This window comes from Balearica regulorum, chromosome 1 (genome assembly GCF_011004875.1).
Source record: "Balearica regulorum gibbericeps isolate bBalReg1 chromosome 1, bBalReg1.pri, whole genome shotgun sequence".
Lineage (NCBI taxonomy): Eukaryota > Metazoa > Chordata > Aves > Gruiformes > Gruidae > Balearica > Balearica regulorum.
This window is the reverse complement of record NC_046184.1, coordinates 6,718,856-6,742,790: the sequence shown is the minus strand read 5'-3', so window position 1 is coordinate 6,742,790 and position 23,935 is coordinate 6,718,856. Positions and strand designations below refer to the sequence as shown.

Genomic DNA, 23,935 nt, shown 5'->3' with positions numbered 1-23,935 from the left:
AAATTCAACTTTCATTTTGTTATTTGGCAGATTAAAAAAACAATTAAATTATGTACAAAACAGATGCACAGTATGCCTTGCTTGAAACTTAAGATTTAAAAAAAAAAATTATTTATAAGGATAGGGGCATGAAAATTTAATTTAATGTTCACCTTAGGTAATTTTGTGTCTTATTGTTCACAGCGATTACCATAAATCTACATATCAATAAACGAGAACAGATGTCAGTTGTTACAAGTGCTTGCCAATCAGGCCTGTTAAAAAGTGACAGATGGATGGTGATAGAACATTCTCATAAGGCCTATTAGCACATTCGCAGGAAATTTTTGTAGTGCTGCACAGTCACAGATGCAGTTCTGTGAAAACACGGGGAAATTTGAGAGCATGAGATTTACATTTTACAACTTCTTGTGCAGCCTCCGATGCAAACTTTCATACAATGAAGTAATTTGCCTCGTTTCCGTCACCACAGCTTTTCTCCTGTGATAACTGTAAATTCAGAATTACTGGATGTTTGTAGAGGAGACAACGGAGTCACGAGCCGTTCCTGAAGACTTCTTAGGCCTCATCAGCTCTTGGGTTTCCAAAATCGTAATAAAATCGTATTAGGAAATAGTTGAAACTCGCTTGCTGAACAAATTCCTAATAAAGGAAGGCACTGGCTACATTCTAGTGACAATATATGCACCGAGAACTTCAAAGTCAGTGGTGATTATCAGAGCCAAATCTGGATAGCTCATAAGCAGTTCCCAAGGACCTTGCCTTCCTTTTCTTTGGAAATTTGTTTCCTTCCCAATTATTAGAATTTATTCCTTCTGAATTAAATCCAGACTGCACCTTAACAATTGTGGATTAAGGTAAAATTTATCACCTCCAGGCCAAAAAAGCAACTATTTGCTTAACACTGACATCAGCCATTCTAGATGCTGATGTTACCAAATGGGGGTGAAGGCTTCATGTCCTGCGTCTGAAAGTGTGATGTCATTCCAGCAATATTCTAAGAACTGAAATAGGCAGGAGACCTGAGCACTACCTCCATCAAACCATACATACTCCATGCCTACGTTTAGAAAAGCTGCTTATCTGAACAGTGCTTAAGGTACCCCAGCCATTTGGTGTTTCATTTAGCAAATCCCTTAAAACAATTTTTAAGTACACATTTGATTCGGCCCTGTTTTTTAAGAGTACATGCTTAAATCCGACTGAAAGTCAGAGTTACTAGTTGACTCAAGTAGGACTTCAGCACATTTTCAAGTTACGCATGCTCTAAACACATCCTGGCAAGAAATGTGCTTTTCTCAATTGAAACTTCCCCAGTCCTAGTGGGAAAGAGTCATCTGATCTAACTATAGCCAAATAAAAGTTACTTGCCCAGGCTCTTGCTATAGTCAAAGGAGACAGAGCGAGCAGATGATTCATCTGATCCTAAAATAGATAGATTAACCCCAGCCCCTGGTAGGATGAATTGCAGCCTGGGAGTGACTCTCTCTTCACGACATCGCAGGGAGATCGGACACCTAATTTCCAAACTGCTGAGGTTCAGTGGGATGAATTCCACCCACTGAGGAACCAAGGCAATAAAAAGTCCCTCTCCTTCCTTTCACCCTTTATGGAAAGCCCAGCCAGAGCTACAAATCTTGTGCCCGGACTCAGCCAAACTTCCACATCATGCCCTCTTACCACCTGAATAAGCATCTTGTAAACTGCCGAGCATCGATTTTCCTCTCAAGGTGCCTCTCCTTCTCCTGTGAGCAGGAGCAAAGTGGGGATTGAGAACAGCATCACTTGCTTCAAACTCTGCCTCTCCAAAAACATGCTAAATTTTTTAATTTATTAGCTAAAAATAATAATTAAAACCCCCTAATAGTATGGGTTAAATTAAGTAGAACTTTCAATGGAATTACTGTTACAAAAGCTCAATGTTCCTAGTCCCTGAGGTCAACATTTTCCAGACTGGTAGTTATCTTTAAGAAACAGCTATCTCCCTTGAGCTGGAAACAGTTTCTCAGTGACCTTTACTTTTAATATGATATCCCTAAAGAGGTCTTAGCAGGAGAAGCCCTCCTTCAGTATGGCTTTGCTGGAACGAAGCCACCAAAGAGTCAGAGGATATAAAGGATCCTTGGGCCAATGCGAAAGTATAGAGCTTCTGTGCAGATGGTCCTGGCTTCCAACTGGTCCCTCCAGATCCACTGAGCCAATCCAACAATTAGAGGAAAATATTCAGAAAGCAGAACCTCGCAGAGTTTCTCTCACCCATCTGCTCCTACAGACTTTGCAACAGGAGGAAATCTGGCTTGGGTAACAGAAGAAGGGTGAAATGGATTGAAAAGGGCTCAGAAAGGGCCAGAAGTTCAACCCAAAATGCAACCAAACTGTGAGAGAGTTTGGAAAGGACTGGAAAAAACCCCATACATTGGGAAAATATAAAAAGTCCCATCTGTAGAGGGTTTAGGGATCTGAAAACCAAAGCAAGAAAAGCCAAAAGCATGGTTCCTTCTTCCGCATGACTTCAGAAAGGAAAATACACTGTCTGTTCAATTAAGAGAATACCTTTGTGTCTTTTATGAGTAATGTACACGTTGATGTGTCCTGAATGGTCACACATAGAGAAAGATTTCTGACGAGGGAATATTTATTCCTGCCAAAACATTTTACATTAATGGACAACAGAAAATCTTCATAGAACATGTATTTTTCAACATTTCAATTTTCTACAGTTGCCCTATGTAATATAAAATTTCCCTGTTTATATTGCCTGTCTAGTACTTTCCAGGTTCTTAAACAGGCAGGTTGGCTTAAATAACTGCAGCTTTTAGGGTCTGATCCAGCACCAGCCAAATTCAATGCAAACATTCAAGCCACATCAATCTCCTTTGAACTAAGCTTTCCGTGCAATTCGTATATATTTGATGGAGGAATCTTTTTTTGCTTGAAAGGTTGCTAGTGCTCAATGTAGCTTGCACTGTCTTTTTAAAGTAAGACAATCAAATCACATAATGTAATTCATCTACATTATTAGCCTTCCCCAAAGACAAAGCACAGGCTAGACGCTGAGGCTTGAGAGGTATGTCAGAGAAAACACTGCCTTTAAATTAGCATTAACAGATATCGCAGGAGGGGAGGAAAAGTGAGGAAGTGCTCGCTATAAAATACACACTTGACAATGGTACGTGGTTGTATGTTTTACAAAGACAGTGAAACAGTTTGGGAAGGTAGGGTTAGCTCCTGTGATCAAGACCAGGGGATTACTGTACTACCGAAGGCAGCACTGACTCCTGAAATAAAACAATTTCAAATAAAACTCATTTTTTAATAGAAATGAGAAAACCTAAACTGGGGAACCAAGTGTGGAACCTTAAAGCTTGGAAATCTAGATGGCAAACCATTACTTTTTGTCTCTCAAATTGTAATATCTCACAAATTTTAGTCAAACCAGTTTCATGACTTCACGCACAGTTTGTGAACACTGGGCAAAGGCAATACGGCATATACAGTGGGCTGCTACAGCAAGGGCAGCATTCACTTCTGGAGCTGGAGCTTGGTGTGTTTAATGTCTGTATGTTAGTGAGTTCTTGAGAAAAAACCCCATTATTCTTTGGATTGGATCCCTAGCTCCCAAACAAACAAACGAACGAACAAACTCCAATTCCCTTCAACTGGAAACGCCTAAAACCCCACTCCTTTCAAAAAACCAAATTCAACCAGACTTGAGGCATGATATTAGGGACAGGGAATTTAAAACTTCACGCTGAAGATCAGTGTCTTTGTTCTGCTATGAAAGCAAATCACTTTACTTTAAGAAATAATATCACTGAGGACTGCACAGCAAATATTTCTTCACATGTGCGGCCGGGTGTGTGCTATGTCCCTTCTGCTCAGTACAGGGACAACATGGCCTTTAGCAGTACAGATAAATATTTGTGGATCTAAAGGTCCCTAATTTTGGACAAGGGGGTAGCTGTATTAGAAATCCTAATTTAGCAAACCGTGACTTCGTCGAGACTTAAGCACAAAAGAGGTGCTAGAGCCCTGACATGTAAGTAAGAGTGCGATTTCAATGGCCCACGTGGCTTTTGATCAAACTTTCAGTGCCTGAATTCAGTGGTAAGCACACCCATTGACTTCAAAGAGAAAGGTTGGACCCCTCAAACTCAAAGTTCAAAGAACTTGCAAGCTGCAATGATGGATCTTCTTTAGCACTTTACTCAATTCTGTCTAGATTTTATTCCTCACCTTGAAATACTTTATTAATAGACAAGCTATATGCAATATGGAAATACATATTCGATTCATTTTTGTAAAATGAACATATATATCTTAAGTTAAAAAACTCTGGGCATTTACAAACATTCAAGGATGGCTTTGGCCGGTAATGCAAATCCTTGCTGCAGACACAGGAGTATTTTCTATTCCTTTCACAAAACGTAATGAACAAATCTTTAATAGCAGATACACAGCATAACATAGTACCACATGATTGCTGAGGACAGCACATGAACTCTCAGTCCTAATGAGGAAATAGCAGCTAGTGTTTGGCACTTTCATGTAAAGCTGCAGCTTGGAGAGAAATTTAATATCACTAATTTGACCTTGAACATGAAGGTTTAAGACTTAGATGTTTTGGGGAAAGAAAGGAGTAAACTTCAAGCTGTTTTGACAACATGTATATAAGGTAAAAAATACGTATTTTCTAGTAGAGGCAGTCGGTCATTAAAGTATCCCATAGATGAGAGCACCAGCAATCTAATCTTTAGTCGAGAAAGCATATCACTCAAGTAACAATGACGTGCCACTACGACTTCTTGAGATGATTTTCTACTAGAATCAAGACCATACGTTTTTCAGAGAATAAATCACACCCCGGATTGAGAGCCCTTCCTGAAATTACTTGACTAAAATTCTTAGTTTCAACACAGTTCTTGGAGACAAAGCTGAATCTACACTAACAGTGAGAAACAGGCAACAGAAAACTTCTATAGTGTACATAATACAATGGATATCACATTATTTTTCCTCGGTGTCTCAATTCTTTCATTTTGTAGAACTAACCAAATATGAAAACATTAAACACAATCTCTGAGCTCAAAGCCACTTCCAAAACTGCCAAGTATAAAACTGTTACTGAACCGCTCTGGTCTGTTTATCATATTAAGACACATTTTTTTGGAAGAAAAAATGCTAGATTGCAAGTGTAACATAATAGAACCAGCAAGCACTGCCAGCAGGTCTGAGGAAGAGAGAATAATTCAGAGATATTGTCATCTGTAGGCCAATTTATATTGTCAGACAGCAGGTTCACATTAGTCTCTGATGTCACTGCAATAATGGCATAATATAACGATTGAGCAAAGAATACCTGTGGGGTATAGCTATATGGTGCGGTATATCTATACTTGTTAAAGTATTTCAGGATTCATTCAAAGCAGAATCAGAAGAAGCAGAAGACCAGGATTAAAAGAAGAATGAGAAAACGGTGTTCATAAAGACTTTTGAATATTTTAGCCTTTGTTTTGTGATGATCAAGCACGATGTTGTATTTCATTGATTCAGTGGGTTCATGATTAAAATAAACTAATGTAGCAATTTAGGGGTTTTGTGCTTCCTTTTTTTTTTTTTTTTTTTTCCTTTTCCCCTCTAACAAGAAAAAAGCTTTTTAACAGTTTCTCGCGTCAGGCATAATGTGCATCTGTGCTCTGATTTACTGCACATGCTGCCTTCTCTAGCATCATGTTAAGTTAGGGTATCAGCATGGTAGGTCACACAGTGGGAGTGACCTTTTGCTAATCACTACACATCAGTTACTACTGGCACACAGCTCATTACTAAGAAACCCTCCAACTAGCTGGCTTTCAAATCTGCTCACACTTTGATTTTTTTCCCTTTTCTTTCTTTCTTTTTTCCCCCAGACTAAAGATTATACTTTTACATAAAAGCTTCTGTTGTGTAATTTTGTCAACTAGGGTTCCAAAGTCAAAAAGGCACCCAGTTAATTTTCCGTGATTATAAAAGGAGCCTGAAAATTCATACCGAAGGTAGGCCTGTAATCTTGGGTTTCATTAAAAAGGTCAGAACATTTTTACTCACCACCTATTATTAAAATGTTTGAGGGCTGCCATTAATTTGATTTTTCAGGACACAGAAATCTCACTGGAAATTAGAATGTAATCCTGCTGTTGCTTTACTGACACTTTTCATAGGGTAGGATACGGCTGCGGGGACTAAGAGCTTTCCTGCAATTTACAATTGGTTACTTTGGACAAATGGCAGGTGACTAATGCAAGACAAACTGTTTGTACAACCTGGGAGCACCGGGTTTAATTTCAGTTTCTGAAAGAGGGGAGAAAGTGTTTCTACTGACGTCGAACCGCGAGCTATCCCCTGCTAATACATCTGCCACATTTAATACACAGCGTGCCCCCCCTCCCCGCCTCGACAACGTGATTATTAGAGGTACAGAATTCAATAGCTTAAGAATACAAAACATAGCTGGAGCAAAATAAAATGGTTTTTAACTTACCGGCCATTTGCTGAATGCCGCTGAAGGCACCCAAGTTACTGGAGGAAGTTGCTTGCTGCAGAAGCTGCAAATTAACAACATAACACAGCAATCTATCTGACATTAATGTTACAAATGAAGATAAAACTAAAATGAGCTATCATTTCACATTTGGAATATTTATGCTTTCCTTTACATTTATATAGTCTCTTGCTTCTGTCTATTGTTGGAATGAACATCCCTAGAGTCAATGCTGTAAATCCATATTAATGTCTAATCTCTATTAAGAAACACAGAGACACAAGGGAAACTCAATAACATTGCTGCTTTAAAACAATTAATCAATTTATTCTTTTTAACAACCAGGTGTTAAATCTATTTAAACCAACATAGCGTGACTAATTACAACCCTCTGTAGTCTAGTAGTTACCATAACTCATCTCTGTCAATCACAGTCCATTCTCCCCCACTCCCCTGAATTCAGTTTTTTCTTTATTATCTTTATGAATCAAGCACACAGATACTCATTAGACTGGTATTTGTATATAACAATTTAGCCTACCTCAGTATTAATTAGCCTACTTCAGAACTAATATATATTTTTAATTGCCAGGTAAATAGCTGTTCATAATTATATCACTATACCAAAGCATTGTATGCATACAAATTAGGTATTGATGCACACACAGTACATATATACGGACGCATCTCTTTGTCTAGCTTGGAACCCTCAGGATCTCTCCAAGTTATCCAAAAGCTGCTCAACCAGACATCTCAACTCCAGAGCCACAAAAGGCAGAGGCTCCCTCTCAGCTGTGCTGCAGGGGAGTCATCTGGGCCACCCAGGACCTAAGACACACGGCTGTGGATTTCGGATTTCTCCAACAGGGGCAAGAGCTAACGTCTGGTTCTCGTCTTACAGATGGACCAAGGAAAATACCATTTTCAATTTATGAGAAACAAATTGCTTTCCCCTGCCATCTTCGCTCTCTGTACAAGGTAGCATGAACCACGCATGTTTAGCATTGACGGAACCACGCATTAAAGCGAAAGCCATTTCCGAATTCAAATGTGAAAAATTAGAGGACTGAACCACAACATTCCAGTTTAGAGGCTGCACCATATAGATATGGCCTCTACAGTGCTCAGCTGCCTATCTGTCCTCCCCAAAGGAAGAACTTAAATTTTATTCCAGCTATAAAAACCAGACTCTAACATTCAAAAGAACAATGAAACTAATGGAATCAAATTTTATTTTGCAGCACGAATAAACTTTAAACGCTTGACTTGGACAGCACTGACACATCTTGAAATGTTTATTCAAATTCTATTCCTTGTTAGGTTTTTTTCAGACCATGTGATAAACATAGAGAGTTTTTTATATAGAAAAAGACATGCTACATATCCTGGAGGATTTAGCAATTTATTGCTGGGAGCTTACTATAGCTGATTTACCATGATTCAAAAATAAATACATTATAATGTAGCTACTGTCTCTGAAACGAACTTACAGCTAGATATTGTGGTGTGAGTCCTCCAAGACCTGTGAGGTTTCCCCAAGTGGCAGTATTGAGCTGTTGCATCTGCTGTGCCAACTGCTGCTGCAAACGCCGCTGCTCCTTGTCCTTTTGGGTATCGGCAAACTTCACCACGATTGGCGAAGAGCAGCCCTGTGGTTAGACAGATCAGGAAAGACAGAAGTGTTAAATCCCATCGAGCCACCCTTGCACTGTGAGCTCAGCCATGTCCCATAGGGCCACCGGCAACGGCACGACCTGATCGCTCATCCTCTCTTTGTGACTGGCATATGTAGCACTGCCGGGACTAAGATTTTTCAGCTTCTTAGGAAAAGAGGCTATGGAGAAATTATTGATTCCCCAGTTCTTTTTATAAAGCACCTTTCCTCAGGCTCTCTTTTCCTTCCAGCTATCAAAATTGCTGCCAGAGAGAGCGAAGTGTACCAGTCCTCTTTAATTAAGCTTCACAGCTGATGAGATGGATGTGATGCTTTGTCTGCAGTCTGTTTCCAAGGCATCGCCAAAGGGAGAGGTGTCCAACCTCCCTGCTGCCAGGGACCACACAGCCAACGCCGCCCTGCCGCCACGGTCTGGCTGTGTGGCCTCGCTCGGTGCAGCTGGCTTGTGTACCCTACGTAAACAGACTGCGAACAACCGATCTACTGCAGCGCCCATCATCAGCGGGTCCCCAGTCTCAAGTGAGCACAAAGGGTGATGCTGCTAGGACAATTCACCCACCTGTGGTCCGCTCCCAGGCACGCTTTGTATCAAGCACCCTTGAGATGTGAACAAAGGGCAGGATGCAGACCAAAAGTGACTAGTTCTGGTGATAGCAGCCCATTCCTGATTGCCACCATTTCTTCTATTGCTTCTATGAGCCTCTTGTTACATGATATGGGAGGGCTGTAGGACACCTTAGGAAACAGGGAGGCTGTAAGAAAGAACTAGAGATCTGGTCTGCAACCTACTCCTCACCCATGTCTGAGGGACCCCTGAGAAGAAGTAGGAGGTCATGGACCAGATGGACTTTTGAGGTAAGCTGGATGTTTCCCTTGGACTTCAGGTTGAGTATTCTTGGGCAAAGTCACTGAGAGAATGAGACATGAATGTGAAAGATGCCTCTGTTGTTCTCGCTCTACTTTTTTCCCTTGCTAACATATAAAAATATGTTTTTATATTTTAACCTTTCGAGTCTTCATTTTTTTCAAACCAAGGAAGCAAACTATATACTGCAATGATTCAGTTCCTCAAATTAATTCAAGCATTTTGTGAGTCACAGAAACTGTCAATCCATTTCATACTGTTTTCCAACTTCACTGGATCCAATGAATAACTTCCCTCCACCCGCCAGGCTTTGTTACACTAATTTCTTGTCTAACTGCAATCTGAACACAATGGTAGGAGTGAAAGGTGACTCAAGTCCAAAGACCACAGCAGCACTTCAGCCGAAGTGTGTAGCGTGGGATGGGGAGCGGGGTTATACTTAACCTAACACTTCCCATGGCTGCTCTCACAACACTGTGAACATCTTCAGAAAGGTTCCTGCCCTCTATTATTTACAAAAAGCAGCCGTGTATCTTTTCTCTGAAGAACTTCACACCAGGAGAAATGATAAGAATATTCACAATCAACAGATGAAATGATGAAATAAACCACAATAATAATATCTCTTGTATGAGGATCTCACATCAATACTGTTCCTTTAGAATTATCTTAGACAATCATCACTTGTGATTTATTATTCCACCTCCAACTCCTTTCCTGTGTGTTTCATTGTAAAAATGTCTTTCGATGTTTCAGTGAGGAAGGAGATATGTACCACTCCAGCAATCAAATAAAGATTATGAAGGAGTCAGCTTGTTACACAATTACCTCTCTGTAGTGATTTTTATACTAATATTAAAAACAAGACCCTTTAAATAAAAAAGAAAGAAGAAGGAGCTGGGGGGTGGACAGTGTGAGCGAGTTTCTTCTGGTTTTGCTAACAAAAAAATAATTTCTATTTAATGTAAGGTTTGGTAGCGCTGGGCTAAGAATAACCAGAACTTACTGCCTTCTACCTAGATGTACAGGAGAACCAAGTCTGTTTCCAAAGAAATAGAAATTAATTTTAAAGGAAGAAATATTATATGGCTATTTCAGTTCTCAGTTCAACAGCTCAGCACTCAACACTACAGCTGACATCAAATTTATGAATGCTTAAATGTCAGTAAATTGTATAAAAACAATATCTCTACAATTTATGAATCTATAATTCATTTTTTCACTGTCTGCTCTGTATTTCAGCACTTCATCATTTTCAAGAGAGCAAACATTCTGAAGACTGAAATTATATGTAGCAAGTGGCTCTATATGAGAAAAGGATTGTTATTGTTGCATCAAATTTACTCCATGATAACAAATTAGTGTCTTCTACTGGTGCTGCATTTGAATGCCTTAAACAAACAAACAAAAAACTCCACAGAAATGAGATGGAAGAGCAAAAACCTAGAGCAGAAATTATGTTTTTAAAATCAGTTGATTTAACCTGGTCAGAAAGTCAGGTGGAAAGAGTTGTAAGAGACTTCATTATTCTATGAGGCGTGTTCGTCTGGACATTAACATCCCTATTGTTCTTTCTTAGCCAACTTGGAAACTTCATCTTGGTCAATGGTGTGTGCCAAAGAACTGAAAATAATAAAATGAGGAAAAAAAAATCTGCAGTAATTGGGTTGAAAAGTAACTGTGTACTACCTATTGTCCCCCCCAGCTCACTTCTGTTTGCAAAAAAACATGAAACAAAAGTGTCCAAGGACCAGTGTTTCAGGCTGAGTCGAGATTTAACACTAGCTAACCCAAGTTAACTTTTTATTAGAAGACTATTGGCAAAAGTAAGCAAAAGTTTTGCTTAAAGAATGATTTGTGGTTTATGCTTTTCCATGATCTATCTTGTGAAGAAGCTCCCAGCATATACACAGGGTGCAGCTCCCTTCCTCATTCAACGGCTTGGTATCTCCACCCCATTTAGTGCCATTTTCTTCCCAACAGCTGTTGCTGCCTTCATATTTTTCTTTGTGCTGTCAAGACAGTAGGTACAGACTCCGTTGAGTCTGACCATTGAGGTCAGACTCCTCCCGAGCACCACCGAGGAGCTGGAAGGTGTACTGCTTCTCTCCAAGAAGGGACTCTCAGCCTAAGCTCAACTGGCACAAAGACCCGGATGTTCAAAGTGTAAAATATTTGGAATCGCCTTGCCAGTTGGGGGAGCTCATTGATGACGTCTCTAAAGGTGTTGAGAAGTATTTTGATCCAAGAGTAACTATTCTACAGAACTAATGTCAACAGGAGCATCACACCAAAACGCAGCCTCTTGTGGAGTACTGCGTACAACAGAAGAAGGGGAGAACTTGTCTGGGAGGTATTATCTCTTTAATTTTACCATCTTCTGAAGCAGAGCTGTGTAAAATTCATTTTGCTAGACAGAAAAATACATTAAAACACATGGAAAAATATAGGTAAAACACAGTATTACCAATAAACATTTCCTTTTTACTTAGAATCAAACCCAGAAAAACGTATCGATCTGAATTAATGGAGCAGTGCATGGCAGACAAATTACGAGTGTTATTTCAGAGACTCAAAGTGGCAGGTTTTTTCACAATATACTGTCAGACTGCACAGACTGTGTAACAGCAGCTTTCTAGTAAAGATCATTTCAATTATTCTCATCTCATTGGCAGATTCTCATCTAAAACTGTATACTCGGGGTCTAAAAATGCATTGCACTGAAAAGAAAACACATAGATTATAAAAGAAGCTCAACCAAATTTAAACGTGATGTTTGGAAAGACAATAGCTTTGCAATGCCGGTATCATTACTTGTAGTATACAGGAAACAGTTAGTGACATTTTCATGCACTGGCTTGATTTTTATCTTCTCCTTCTCCTCTCTCCACCCTCCCACCCCTGGTCTCCCCCCTTGGCTCGTTACACAAAGCAGCTCAACGACATGACGCAATAATGATTGTTTAGCACCCAGCATGCTTTGGGAGACTAGAGCATTGCAAAGAAAAATCACTGAGGAAAAAAAAAAAAAAAAAATCGAAAGGTCCTGGTGGAAAAATAAATAAAAAAAGAAACAAGTGCACATAACATCAATGTCACCTCTGAGAAAAATCATCACTACACGAAGATACAGTATACATAATACAGTATAACATGCACTCTCCAATGATAAGCTAGAAGATCCAGAGTAAGTAAAGACTTCATACTTGTGCGGGTTTTTGTGCAAAATTCTGAAAGACCATGACAAAAATCACAGACTGAAAAAAGTTTTGAGATTGCCAGACAAGCCGTGGCATTCGATAACCACTCCAATGAACGGATCGTTAGCCTGCAGCTATATTCACATTTAGTGAACAGGTTTAAAGTTTTGTGTAGCTCATCGTGATAAAATACGAGGCCGTAGAGGCAGTTTGGGAGGAAATAAAGAGCGTTGCTTGCGAGGGGCCAGCCATGACGGTGCTCTGCAGGAAGTGCCACACTTCGATATGCTCTGTCATCATTAGCATTTTTATTGGCTACATGAAGAAGGAGAAGTTATATTAACTTAAAAAGAGATTCTATTTCCAGAAAAACACATGCGCTAGTAACTCAGCGTGGCCAGGTTAAATCTCTTCGGCTTTTTCTCAGAGCAGTGCAAACCACAACACTTAAAAATCTATTTAAAAGAAACGAAGATTTTTCTTTGGGAGTATGTGTTAAAATTAAAGGTAATTTACTCATCCGATACACTCTGAGTATGACTGAGGAGCGGTATTCATAGCATTTTTATTTTCTGCTGAATGCCACTGAAAACAGGATCGGGAGCCGTGTTTGGATACCACACAGCAACCTTATCGTGCGCTTTCAGGTCATTAAGAAAAATAAACTTCACAAAGAGAGGTAGAGTGAGTCAGTAAAAAGTTTAAATCTGTGATTGTCATGTGTCTGATCTGGTCCAGGAGAGCATGGCTTTACCATTCGCAATCATTTGCACAAAGAAAACAAAGAAAGGGCAAATGATACAGTACTGTACCTCCATGGTCTGAGACTGGTGCATGGCTTTGATTGCATTCTGTGCCATTGCCCTTGTAGAAAATGTGACAAACGCACAGCCTGTGGGAACAAGGGGACAGGGAGCAGGAAAGACAAAAAACAACAAGACAAAAGGGTTGGACGCTTGTTAAACCAACACAGTCTACGAGAACGGCCACAAGACGACACTGTTCTCAGTAGTACATAAAAATAAACAACTTCTCTAGTTTATTTATCGACAGTGCTGACTTGCTAATCTGACCATAGATGAAAGAAAAAAAATTAGGTGGGGATGGGTGAGGAGAAAGGGTTTTTTCCTTTAATTTGTGGGTTGTTTTGGGTTTTTTTTCCTTTTATTTGTTTTTAGCCACAGGGTTTGAAATAGGTAAGGCTTTTATGTAGAGTTTGGATTGCATAGTTTAGTCTATTCAGGCCATGCATTAACAGTTGCTTGCTATGGCTTTTGTGCAGGTGAATTGTGAAGAGTCAATAAGTGACTGGCATCACTGGCAGCTGAACTGGGAATTTAACAAAGGAGACCATAATGTCACGTATTTCCGTGATGCGCAGAGAACGACCATACAAGTAAGGATGAGAAAAACTCCACTGTGTAGCCTGTGACTAAGTGTGAAAAGACTCAGACAAAATTCAGTAATGTAGGTGGAATCTCAACATTTAAGAAAATAACATATTAAAAATAAAAATCTGTATGATTTTTGTTTCTCCGAGTCCTAAGTACAAGTATAATTCTTTGACCTTTGAAAGCTACCACCAACTTGAACGATTCTGAAGCTATGTGCATGAATAACTAAAAAAAATCACTTTTCTCCCTCCTCAGCCTTTTAAATCATAATGAAAAGCCAGTAGGCTAATGCCTGGGCTATTTTTCCTCCCTTTTACTACTGTCAGTCATAGCTACACTGGGCATGGTACAGGTCAACTTTTTTAGTGCATGACTCATTGCCCTTTTGACTAATAAAAACATTGCCTTCTGAGATTTACATTTTATTCTTCATGCACCCTTGGGCATCTTAAAGAAAAAGACTGTGAAATTAATGCAGATTCAGGCTGATTTTGTAATAATACCATGGCACACTAAAAGCTTAGCTAAAGCAACACAGACTTATTTCACTTGTGATCTCTAATGACTTTAAAAGTGCATTGATTTTCAGCTCCCTTAGCCTTGCACAGTTTGAACTTAGGTTTCAGAGAATAATTTAGTGTTCCACTCAATTTCCTGAAAACATTATTATTATTACTACTTAAAAGATTTCCAAATGAAGCAAATCTAAGCACTGAGAGGCTAAAGCATATTGTCATTTTAGAGCTAATGCATGAAAGCTACATTCTGGCATCAAAAATACAATATTGTTGCCCCTGTGGCCAATGGGCAAAATAAACCATTTTGCAATCCAACAAGCAACAGATTGTTTGGTTTATGCAAATCAATTTGAGGCACAAAATACCTTTTCTTTTTTTGCTCCATGTGTACCTGGTGAGATTATCAAGTCAAGACTGTATTCACATTTTAATCAAACAACAGTAAGAGAAAGCAATGCCTGATCATTACCCAAAAGCACTACATCTAGTCATGAAAATAAAGTCAATGCATTTTTGCATCATGCGGTATTTTTTTTTTTTCTCTTTAACGTAAAGGCCCGTGATACAAGAGAACCTAAGCTGGCTTATGTACCTCTGACTGATAAGCAAGCATCATAAAATCAGAAGTCAGAATTCTTTTACGCGAACTTCACGGCATATTTCTCAGGTAACATAACAGCTGATGATGTCTTACTGCTGTTAAGCCACACTACGCGTTGCTATACTATTCTTATTCAGCAACAAATTTCTGTCAAAGAAAATGATGTAAGAAACCAGCTTTCTTTATGGCAATCTAGACAAAATGTGCAGTAGAAGGGTAAATAAACTACAGTACCTCCGCTAGATTCCACATTGCTGCTGTGCACTAAAATTAGAGGCCCAAATTTACCATCAAAGTAATCTCTCTTAAAAACCGTTTCTGTTATTATCATTAAAAGAGGAAGTAACACCAAGGGTTTTCATTTCTCGTCTTGCAAATTCAATGGGGGATGAGCACAAATAGATATACTGGAGGGCAGGCAAGAAACCCCATACAGAGCCTTGAATAATATTGTTTATAATGGTCAAGAAACTGCCTCACTCACTTCTTCCGCTCTCATTATCCAGGAGCGTGTACCATAGTGACAATTACTGAATGGAGGTTTAGAATGCATAAGAAGCATGTAAAATGTCAACAAAAATCAATAAGACACAGTTTATGCATTTATCACAATTTCTACCCAGCAGTACGGCTGTAAGTAACTTAGTGAGAGATGTTGCAATTAGCAGGTCTCAAAAGAAATGTGAATCAGCAGAGAAATAAAGCTGCGCTCCTCTCAAGATAAAGCAGACTGTCTCTTCCCTCCCTTTAGCTTTTTCTCTTTTTAACCACAAAGCTCAGCTGTTGGGGACTTTCCGTGCCCATCACTACCACAAAACCTCCCTCCTCGCTCCTCAGCCCAAATCCATTTGCGTGGATCCCACTGGCTTTGTCACGGAGTGAAAAGACCTTCGTAGCAGATCTCTGTAAAGTGCCACGTAGCGAGGTACCAATTTAAAAGAAACTTGTTCTCCGGGCAAGGGGAACGCCTGATGAATGAGGTTATGCGGCTTGAATATGAGCAATTCGGAAGCAGCATTCCATAGAGAAGATGGGACTGCATTTTAATTACGGTTTGCCAGCCAGAGGCTACAAGGTTAGGTCCCCTTGTTATCTCCAGTCGGCAGGCCATTTCCCACCGAAGGACAGTGGCCATTTGCACAGTAAATACCCAATTTGCCTCAAGAACCAAGGTAAAAATTCAGTAGACAACCTTATTTCTAAATTATTTGATAACCTAGACCTTCAGTTGTTACCATCAAGCACCCCAATTAAACGCTAGCTAATTTAACCATCTTTCCAGACGTTGCTGCATGTATTCACATTGAAGGGTTATTTTTTTCAGATACCAAACCTGGACACACACACATAAAATCTGTATATTTATTATGGTTGCACATATATTTTATTATGTGTTGAACATGGGATCCTATATATTTTATTATGTGTGAAGCATGGGATCCTTTCCTTCATGACCAGACTGCCACACCGGAGGGGAGCTACGCCTGTATCATAGATTCAATCTACTTAACTCAATTGCTGAACTTGCACGTATAATGTAGGTATTCAGAAAAGCTGTTCTGAGATGGTTGTATTCCCTACCGCGGTCGATGGCAATGCCTTTCATTTTCTATATGGGGTACGCATGCACTTTCGGAAGATGGGGTTTTTTTGGGGGCTTAGAATTTGATCAGAGGTTGGTGTCTAGGCATACTGGATTTCACTTGTCTAAGCCAAATGAGCTCTGCCTGAACCATCCTGTACTCTTAACGTAGGAGTTTCTGAGAGGTTGGGAAAAGCCTTTTCAGCATACTCTTACTATATCTCATGGATACAGGTGGTCTTTTGGGAACATACTGTCAATTTTTAGGACCGTAAATCACAATTGTAAGAGGACAAGACTGATTAGATTTCATGCCTCGTGGTGCAAGGAAACAAGAAAGATTTCCATGGCCTCTTACCTTATCCTATGAAACACTGCACTGATTGCAGCGCCACGGGCTGAGGTCTTCAGGACCAACAGCTACAAGCAAACTATTTCTGTTCTACCATACTGAGTCCCGATACTTCAATTACTCCCTGCGTACTGGAGCTATGGATCTCTCCGGGAGAGAAAGCACGGAGATGGGGATATTTCTATAGCTAACGCCTTGAAATTATTTTGTTTTACACCACCAGCTACCTAACCACAAAAAAACCATGTATCCTTTTATAAATACGGCCAACCTGCAAGTCGTCTTGCAATTATTTATCACCTCTGGTTTCAAAATGTCAGGGATCACTAACAGAAACTAAAGCGGGGGGAGGAAGGAGGTCTAAGAGTTTTAGTTGCTTCTCCAAGACTGCCTTCTCACCCCCTACACCAGATAAATGATTGACTGGGGAAAGGCTGCTCCAAGTAATTTCCTCCTGCAGGCAGAATCGGAGGGAGGCATCCAGCCCTGTCACAGAGGAGATTTTGGAGCACGTTATCACATTTGCCATCTCAGCTGAGAGAATATCTAAACTCACAGGGTTGGGCCTTAGCCTCCTCCCACCCCAAACCAAAAAAAGAATTTTGAAGAGGCTGCAAAATTAGAAAAGCTTCCTCCTCGACCCTTGCCATCCCAAACCTAGGGCTTGCTGCTCGAGTGACTGAATTACTTGAAATATTTAAAAAAAGCTCAGCACTGCCCCATTTCAGTTCCCGCTTCACTCAAGCCTTCTCATCTCAGGCGTTCACAGACTGTTTTGAAACGTTCAGTCAGCAGTTCATGCACAGTCTAACATAACATCAATACTTGCAAGCTGCAGGTGAAGTAGAACGTTTTAAAGTATGGAGGCCTCAAGGCAAGGGGTCTGATTTCATACCTACAAAAGAAACCTCCCACTACTGTGGTCTACCAGAGGTTTTAAAGCCCCCAAAACCTCAATGAGGCCAAAGGAAGATACAAAACCCCTAGACATTTTTGGATCAGGCCTAGAGTTAAAAATGAAAGTTTAAAACCCACGGCTTTAAAGTTTTGGAGATTAAAGACTGGCAGATGTAATCAATTTTATAAAAAAAAAATATAGTGACCCCTCTGACACAGAAGAAAGCTCAAGAGATTTTCAAATCGCAGTGCTATGCACGTGCACTTGGTGGTGTAACGGTTGCACTACAGCTTCCTAGTTCACCGTAAACAAGTTTTTTCTCCACTTTCTGCAAAGAAACAATAGTGAAAAGCTGCCAAAATACTCCTGGAAGAAGTATTTGGGATCCTCTGAGATGAAAGCCTCTATTTCAAGAAAAGATAAGGCTCCAATAAAAAGCTATGGAAATTGAAGCATGATAAAAATAAGCTCTAGTCGAGTTAAAATATTTCTAGCTGAGATTGCAAAGTAGACTTTTTCCCTTTTCTACACTGTGCTAATATAGCACGGTCTGAAGGAAGGACTAGCCTGGGAAACAGCCTTCTAATGAAGACATCACACAAAAATCTGTCTTAGTGGTTAGAATACAGTTCAGCTACAAATTAAGACATCAGATTGTTTACTGTACAGATATTTGGTCATTAAGTATTGCTTAAGACACACAATGGCAGGTCTCAGACCAGGTCCAACAACTCAGCCCGAAGTAAAGCATTGACAAAGTCACAGTGAAGTGCCTAAGTTTATGCGTATCAGGCATAAAGGCAACGAGGGCATGTCCTGTAAACATGCCTCATCTCTTTGGCTTTACTGACTTCTCTTGACTATTGACCAGGAACACGTTCTAGATTTTAAATTTCCTGAAGTTGGTGGTTCCTTTGAAGTGTTTCTAACCGGACAGTCAATTAACCACTCTGCAAAATACAGACTTGAGTAACTGGAATTTACGCAAAACCAGAATCAAACGGGTTCCAAAGACCACATTCTCTAACAGTGCTTCGATGACCCTCTTGTTGGAATAAAAACTCTTGTAAATTATTTCATTTTAGACCTCTCTCTGGGGAGGGTTTGCTGCGAAGATGCAGTAATGGAGATCTGACATGTAGAGTTACTGGCTAAAGGCCAGCAGACACACTGGCCACGTGGATGTGGTCATTCCTTCCCAGCTTTGACACAGTTTCACCAGGGGAAAAAAGAAAATTAAATGTGCCATAATAATCGGAAAAAATTAAAATGCTACCATATTACAGCCAAAGAGATAGGGCATGGGGGTGCTTCTGAAGAGCAATTAAAATACAGCACTTCCACCATGCTCATTTCCCACCACCGATACACGAGACAGAAGTTGGCCTAATCCAGGCTGTTCCCATGGCTGGCACCTCATGTTACTTAAGCTCATGAAGGAGCAGTAACTACCCGTATGGAAAACCAACCAGGCATAAAAGCTCCTCACCTACCCTTCACTGCAATTAATTATGATGCAAATACTAATTTTCTTTTACTAATTCATCAAGAAAACCTGTGAATCTGAAAGTTATGAATGGCTTTACATGAAATTAAATTGCCTGACCATGGTATAACTCTTTATGCCATTTCTAGCCTGCTCTTAAAGCAAAGGAAAAAAAAAAATCCCTGTAATCAATGTCTGCAGAAATGTTCACTTGTCCCATGTGCCTGGTGATGTTTTGTTAAAAAATCATACAATTAGGAGCCTAAAAGATGTAGGAATATGCATTTGAAGATCTTCTATGATTTTCATGGCATATCCAAGTGTCTGTACATGTTATTAGCAGGGTTTTTCAGTGCATGCTATTAACCCAGTTGCCTTCTTTCTGGTATCGGTTATACAAATCTGCACTTAGCTATACAGCAGAATAATTTGCTGTGTGGTGCTCCTGTGATAAGGATAAGAGGATTTTTTTTATCATCATTACGGACGGTAATAATTCCTAGAGTGATACAGCGATATTGATCCACTGATCTAAAAAAAGCATTTTACAAAGGTAGAGGAGCATCATCCTTATTTTAAGGAACGGGGTAACGGAAGATGATGAGACCAACTCACGGTCAATACAGCACATCAGTGGCACAGCTACAAATCAAACGTGGGTATTTCTGGTTATTTTTGCACACTTCAGCTATCACTGCATGTCTGTCTGTGTTGGCATCTGTGGTCATGTAGACATTACATAGCGCTAGAAGTCAGGAGGTCTGAAAGTTTCCTTAAGCCGTTTACAATAAGTGATTTAAAATCTTAATCATCTGAGGCAGTTCACTTCTGCTTTTTCATGATAATGAAGCTTAGCACATGATATCACAATCATGAATTTTTGTAAAGCATACTTAGCTCTTCAGAAAAAGTGCTGGATTAAACAACCCTGCAGGCTGAATCCTTCTCTTTGAATAATGAATATAGTACAGACAGTGGCAAGCTGCTTTAGATAGTCCCATGAACCCTGCTAAAGCGGAGGCCAGCCTCCACGTCTGTTGAGTCCCTGGTTTCTTTATCTCTACAGCCAACAGGGTATTTTCATTTTTTAATACTTTTCACAGCTAGGAATTACTCTTTGCCAGCCAACTAATTTCACAAGGACTATCCCAGAGCCTTCGGAAGGCAATGCCTTTTGGTTGCTGCCCATTTTTTGTAGGTGGCCGGAATATAACAAGTTACAGATTTAAACAACAATTATTTCTTAGATGCAGGAGCAAACAACGGTAGGGGAAAAAATGACTCAAGGAAAAAAAAAAATCTCAGTTTCTTTAAAATATACTGCTCCACCACTGGAGCTTGGTATCATTATTTTAGTTTCGTTTTACAGATGAGTTTCAAAGAGCTGACAATAGGAATTTGGAGTGGAAATGCTGATGGTCCATTATCAGTAGTGACAGCAATGGGTGCGACTTTATTAAAGTTCTGTCAACTCTTGGCTAGAAACTACAACAGAAACAACCAGTTCAATCTCTCTCCCTCTCTCTTTATCTTAGCACTTATATCACACTCATCACCAAGTGTTACATTTTCCCTTGATGCCACAAGACGGGATTTCTCCTTGCTACTGGAGCCACGTGGTACGCTACACCCCTACATCCTGCCTATCTGTGGGCTGACAGCAGACCATTATCGTACTAGTGGGAAGGTTGCTGTCGTAATGTAGACGTGGCCTAAAAGTCAGCTGAAAGCTTTTTACTCTTTATTAAGAAAAAAAAAATAGCAGTACAAACCAAGACTCTTCTACTGAGCAGTGTAACCTGCAGCTATTTCTTGCAACTATCTGCTGATAATAAAGATTATTTCACTGAAACTTTTAAGAAAGCTTGAAAATTGGCATAAATACCAATGAATATACTTTTCAAGCTCTTTTCTGCTGAGATACCATCATGTGCGCTTGTTATGCAATTGGAAAGAGATGCCAGAGTTTATTGAACCATATTTCCATCTCACTGCTGTGAGCACTATGAGCTCCCCAAGGCTCTGGCATGGTGCGGACAGTGCTTTCCTAAGACAGCGACTATTTTTCCTTCACCACTCTGTGTCTGGGAGGGAGGCACATCCGGATGGGTGCAGGGAAAACAAATACTGTTTGTGGGAAAGGGAACTCGCCTCTTGGAAACAACAGCATGAATTAAAACTCGTTAAATATTGGAACTTGTTACAAAAATTGAACTGTCTAAATTCTCCCTCTTGCTTTAGTGAAGCAACTTTTCACCCTGAGTTTTTTTAGCCAAGCTCCCTCCACTGCAAATCTCCCTTAGCACTTTTCATTTCGACTGCAATACCAACCATTTTCCCAACACTCTGCCTTCTCTCATGGCGTGGTGGTTTTGTGAAGCTGATAAACATCTGCCTGAAAACCTGGTTGGCACAGCAGAACTCATTTTCAAGTGTGAACATGGGTGTGTAGAAAGCAATTCAAGTTTAACAAGGCATGATGCATGAGGGCATGATAGAATATCAGTCGTGATTGTGACCGAAATAAACCCGAGTGGCAGAGAGGATACAGCTCAGCTCTGCTATGACTACTGGTGTGTGACCTACCTGGACTGAGATCTTCAGGCTCCAGCAGGAGAGAGAAGCACATTAACTCTACGGCTCTCCTGGCCGGCAGACGACACTGCTCTGCCTGATACGTTGGTGACATGGCTTAAAAATCTCAGCTTCTGATTACCGTGAGATTGCTATTTATGGCAGAACAAAACTACCTCACCACCCTTACTTACCCTGTTGGATTTCATAACTAGCTTTTCTATGCTCGTACTATGCCCAATGTCTGTTGAATAAAAGCAAGTACACAGTGGGAGTTCTATGGATCCCAGGAAAGATCCATTTCTTTGTTGGGTGATGTTGAGGAGTCAGTTAAATCTTTCTGGGGATCAAAACATCTCATGCCTAGACCCTGTTATTTCAGCAGTTACTTGGCTCCTTTCCCACTTGTGTCTGTCCCTTCCCTGTGCTACTTACAAAGTGAAATCAGTGACAATCAGAACTACTTGTTTTGCCTCAGTATCAGGTCTAGACAGATAATGACAGCACCCGACTCCACCAGTTAGCATTCATTACTGACCTGCAGGAACCCACCTCAGAGCTTTCCCTTAGCCTACCCCAAGGCAAAAGCCACGATCCTGAGGCTCTCCTTGCCTGAAGGGACTGCTGCATCCCAGCCCCCAAAGTTTAGGGATTGCAGATTAAGCATGCATAGACGTAAGTGTGGCATTTTCTGGGGGCTCCCTATTTATTTTCAGAGTGTCTTTTCAACAAGTCCTTATTATTCAGAAGCAGTATACTAAGTGCTTTTAAGCAGCGCCATGACATACAGGAATACCTTCAACTTCCCCTACCGAAATTTATTGGCATTTTAAAGAAGCTAGGCCGCACACAAATCAAAAAACCCCATGCACAAATTGTTGCACAAAATACTGCGGATCCTGTAGCCTACTGAAAACAAGTTGATCCAAAAGTAAAGAAAGGTATCTATATCTACACATATATCTATACCAAAATGGGTACTATTCTTTTTTCTGTGCCTTTGGAAAATGTAATAAAATGCATAAACTGTGCTATGTTTGTTTTTTTTTTTCTATAGAAACAGAAGGGATGTTTTCAGGGCTCCACACTTAAAATTACTTTACTCCCCGTGCCATTAAATGGCCATGGTTAGTACCACAGCATCCTTCCCCACTGACAGACGGGACTATCGCTATTTTCTTTTCCACTCAGCACCACCAGGCACTGACTTTTTGAGAAGGCTCACGCTCTGAGAATAATTTCAGACTACGGAGTTAACATGCAGCCTGGGTCATCAATATACATTTATTTTTTTCTTTTCAATATGTCTGCAGAGGGCCTTTCCCCAAAAGGCACTTTTGCACTCAAAAGGGATCACCAGCTACTGAAGTCTGTGCTGCACTTTATTTCCAAAGTTCAGGTCAGCTGCTTGACCGCTTTCGGCGGTGCTGCTTAACACCTCTGCCCTGGTTTTTGGGTTGTGATAGAGGCACAAGATTTAAAAGCTCTTTTTACAAAGTTTGGTCCAGGCAAAGCTCTCAGGTTCAAGCTAACCTCTGTTTCTGAGTTACAGCAGACCTATGTTTTGCATATAGTTATAGAAAACACAGGAATGGAGGAGATGATAGATAGTGCTACGACGTGGGCCAGTTCCCATGACCCTATATGCCTTCAAGCAGTCATTTACAGTCCTTTCTTTTTTGGTTTTTTTTTTTTTTTTTTGGCCTTATGCTACAAAGCAGAAAGGGGTCAGGGAAGGATCTTTGATTTTGTGAGAGCAGAAACTGAGGGTGTTTTCTCAGGGTGCAAAGGAACCTTTCCAGCTGACAAACAGGGCGATAACACAAGTTAATATGTTGGCACCGAGACCTTTCTGACACTGGAAATAAAAGGTGATAATTTCAGTCACTGTGAAAAGTTCATGCGGATACCTTCATCACGTGGGACGTATTACGGCGTAACCTCTAGCTGCAGACAGCGGCTCTGCCTACCCTGGCTGTGACATATAGCTCCCAATTAGCACTTAAGGAAAGAGACTTTACAGACTGCACACTCACCTCTGCTCAGCCCATCCGGTCCCCGAAGGATTCGGCATTCTTCTATCTGGCCGAACGGAGAAAACATCACCCTGATATCATTCTCATTACACTTCTTCGAAACCATTCCTATGAACAATTTTCTGTCTTCCACAGCTAGAAGATAAAAATAATGAATGAGCAAAGGCCATTTCATCTTTTTCCTGTGATCAATGCTTCATTACCACATCAAACCAAGCTCCAGTCATGTGAGTC

General features: G+C 40.3%; 1 protein-coding gene across 22 annotated transcripts in view; it reads right to left on the bottom strand.

The window, feature by feature from the left end:
• CELF2 (CUGBP Elav-like family member 2) overlaps positions 1 to 23,935 on the bottom strand; it is a 568,513-nt gene that overhangs the window by 42,939 nt on the left and 501,639 nt on the right. For 21 of the 22 annotated variants that reach the window (XM_075762404.1, XM_075762317.1, XM_075762230.1 and 18 more), the window contains 4 exons: positions 23,702 to 23,836; positions 13,073 to 13,152; positions 8,011 to 8,169; positions 6,521 to 6,584 (listed from right to left, as the gene is read on the bottom strand). In XM_075762404.1, coding sequence (XP_075618519.1) covers positions 6,521 to 6,584; positions 8,011 to 8,169; positions 13,073 to 13,152; positions 23,702 to 23,836 — 438 coding nt within the window. The remainder of the gene's footprint in view (positions 1 to 6,520; positions 6,585 to 8,010; positions 8,170 to 13,072; positions 13,153 to 23,701; positions 23,837 to 23,935) is intronic. The other variant, XM_075763889.1, reaches the window with a different exon arrangement.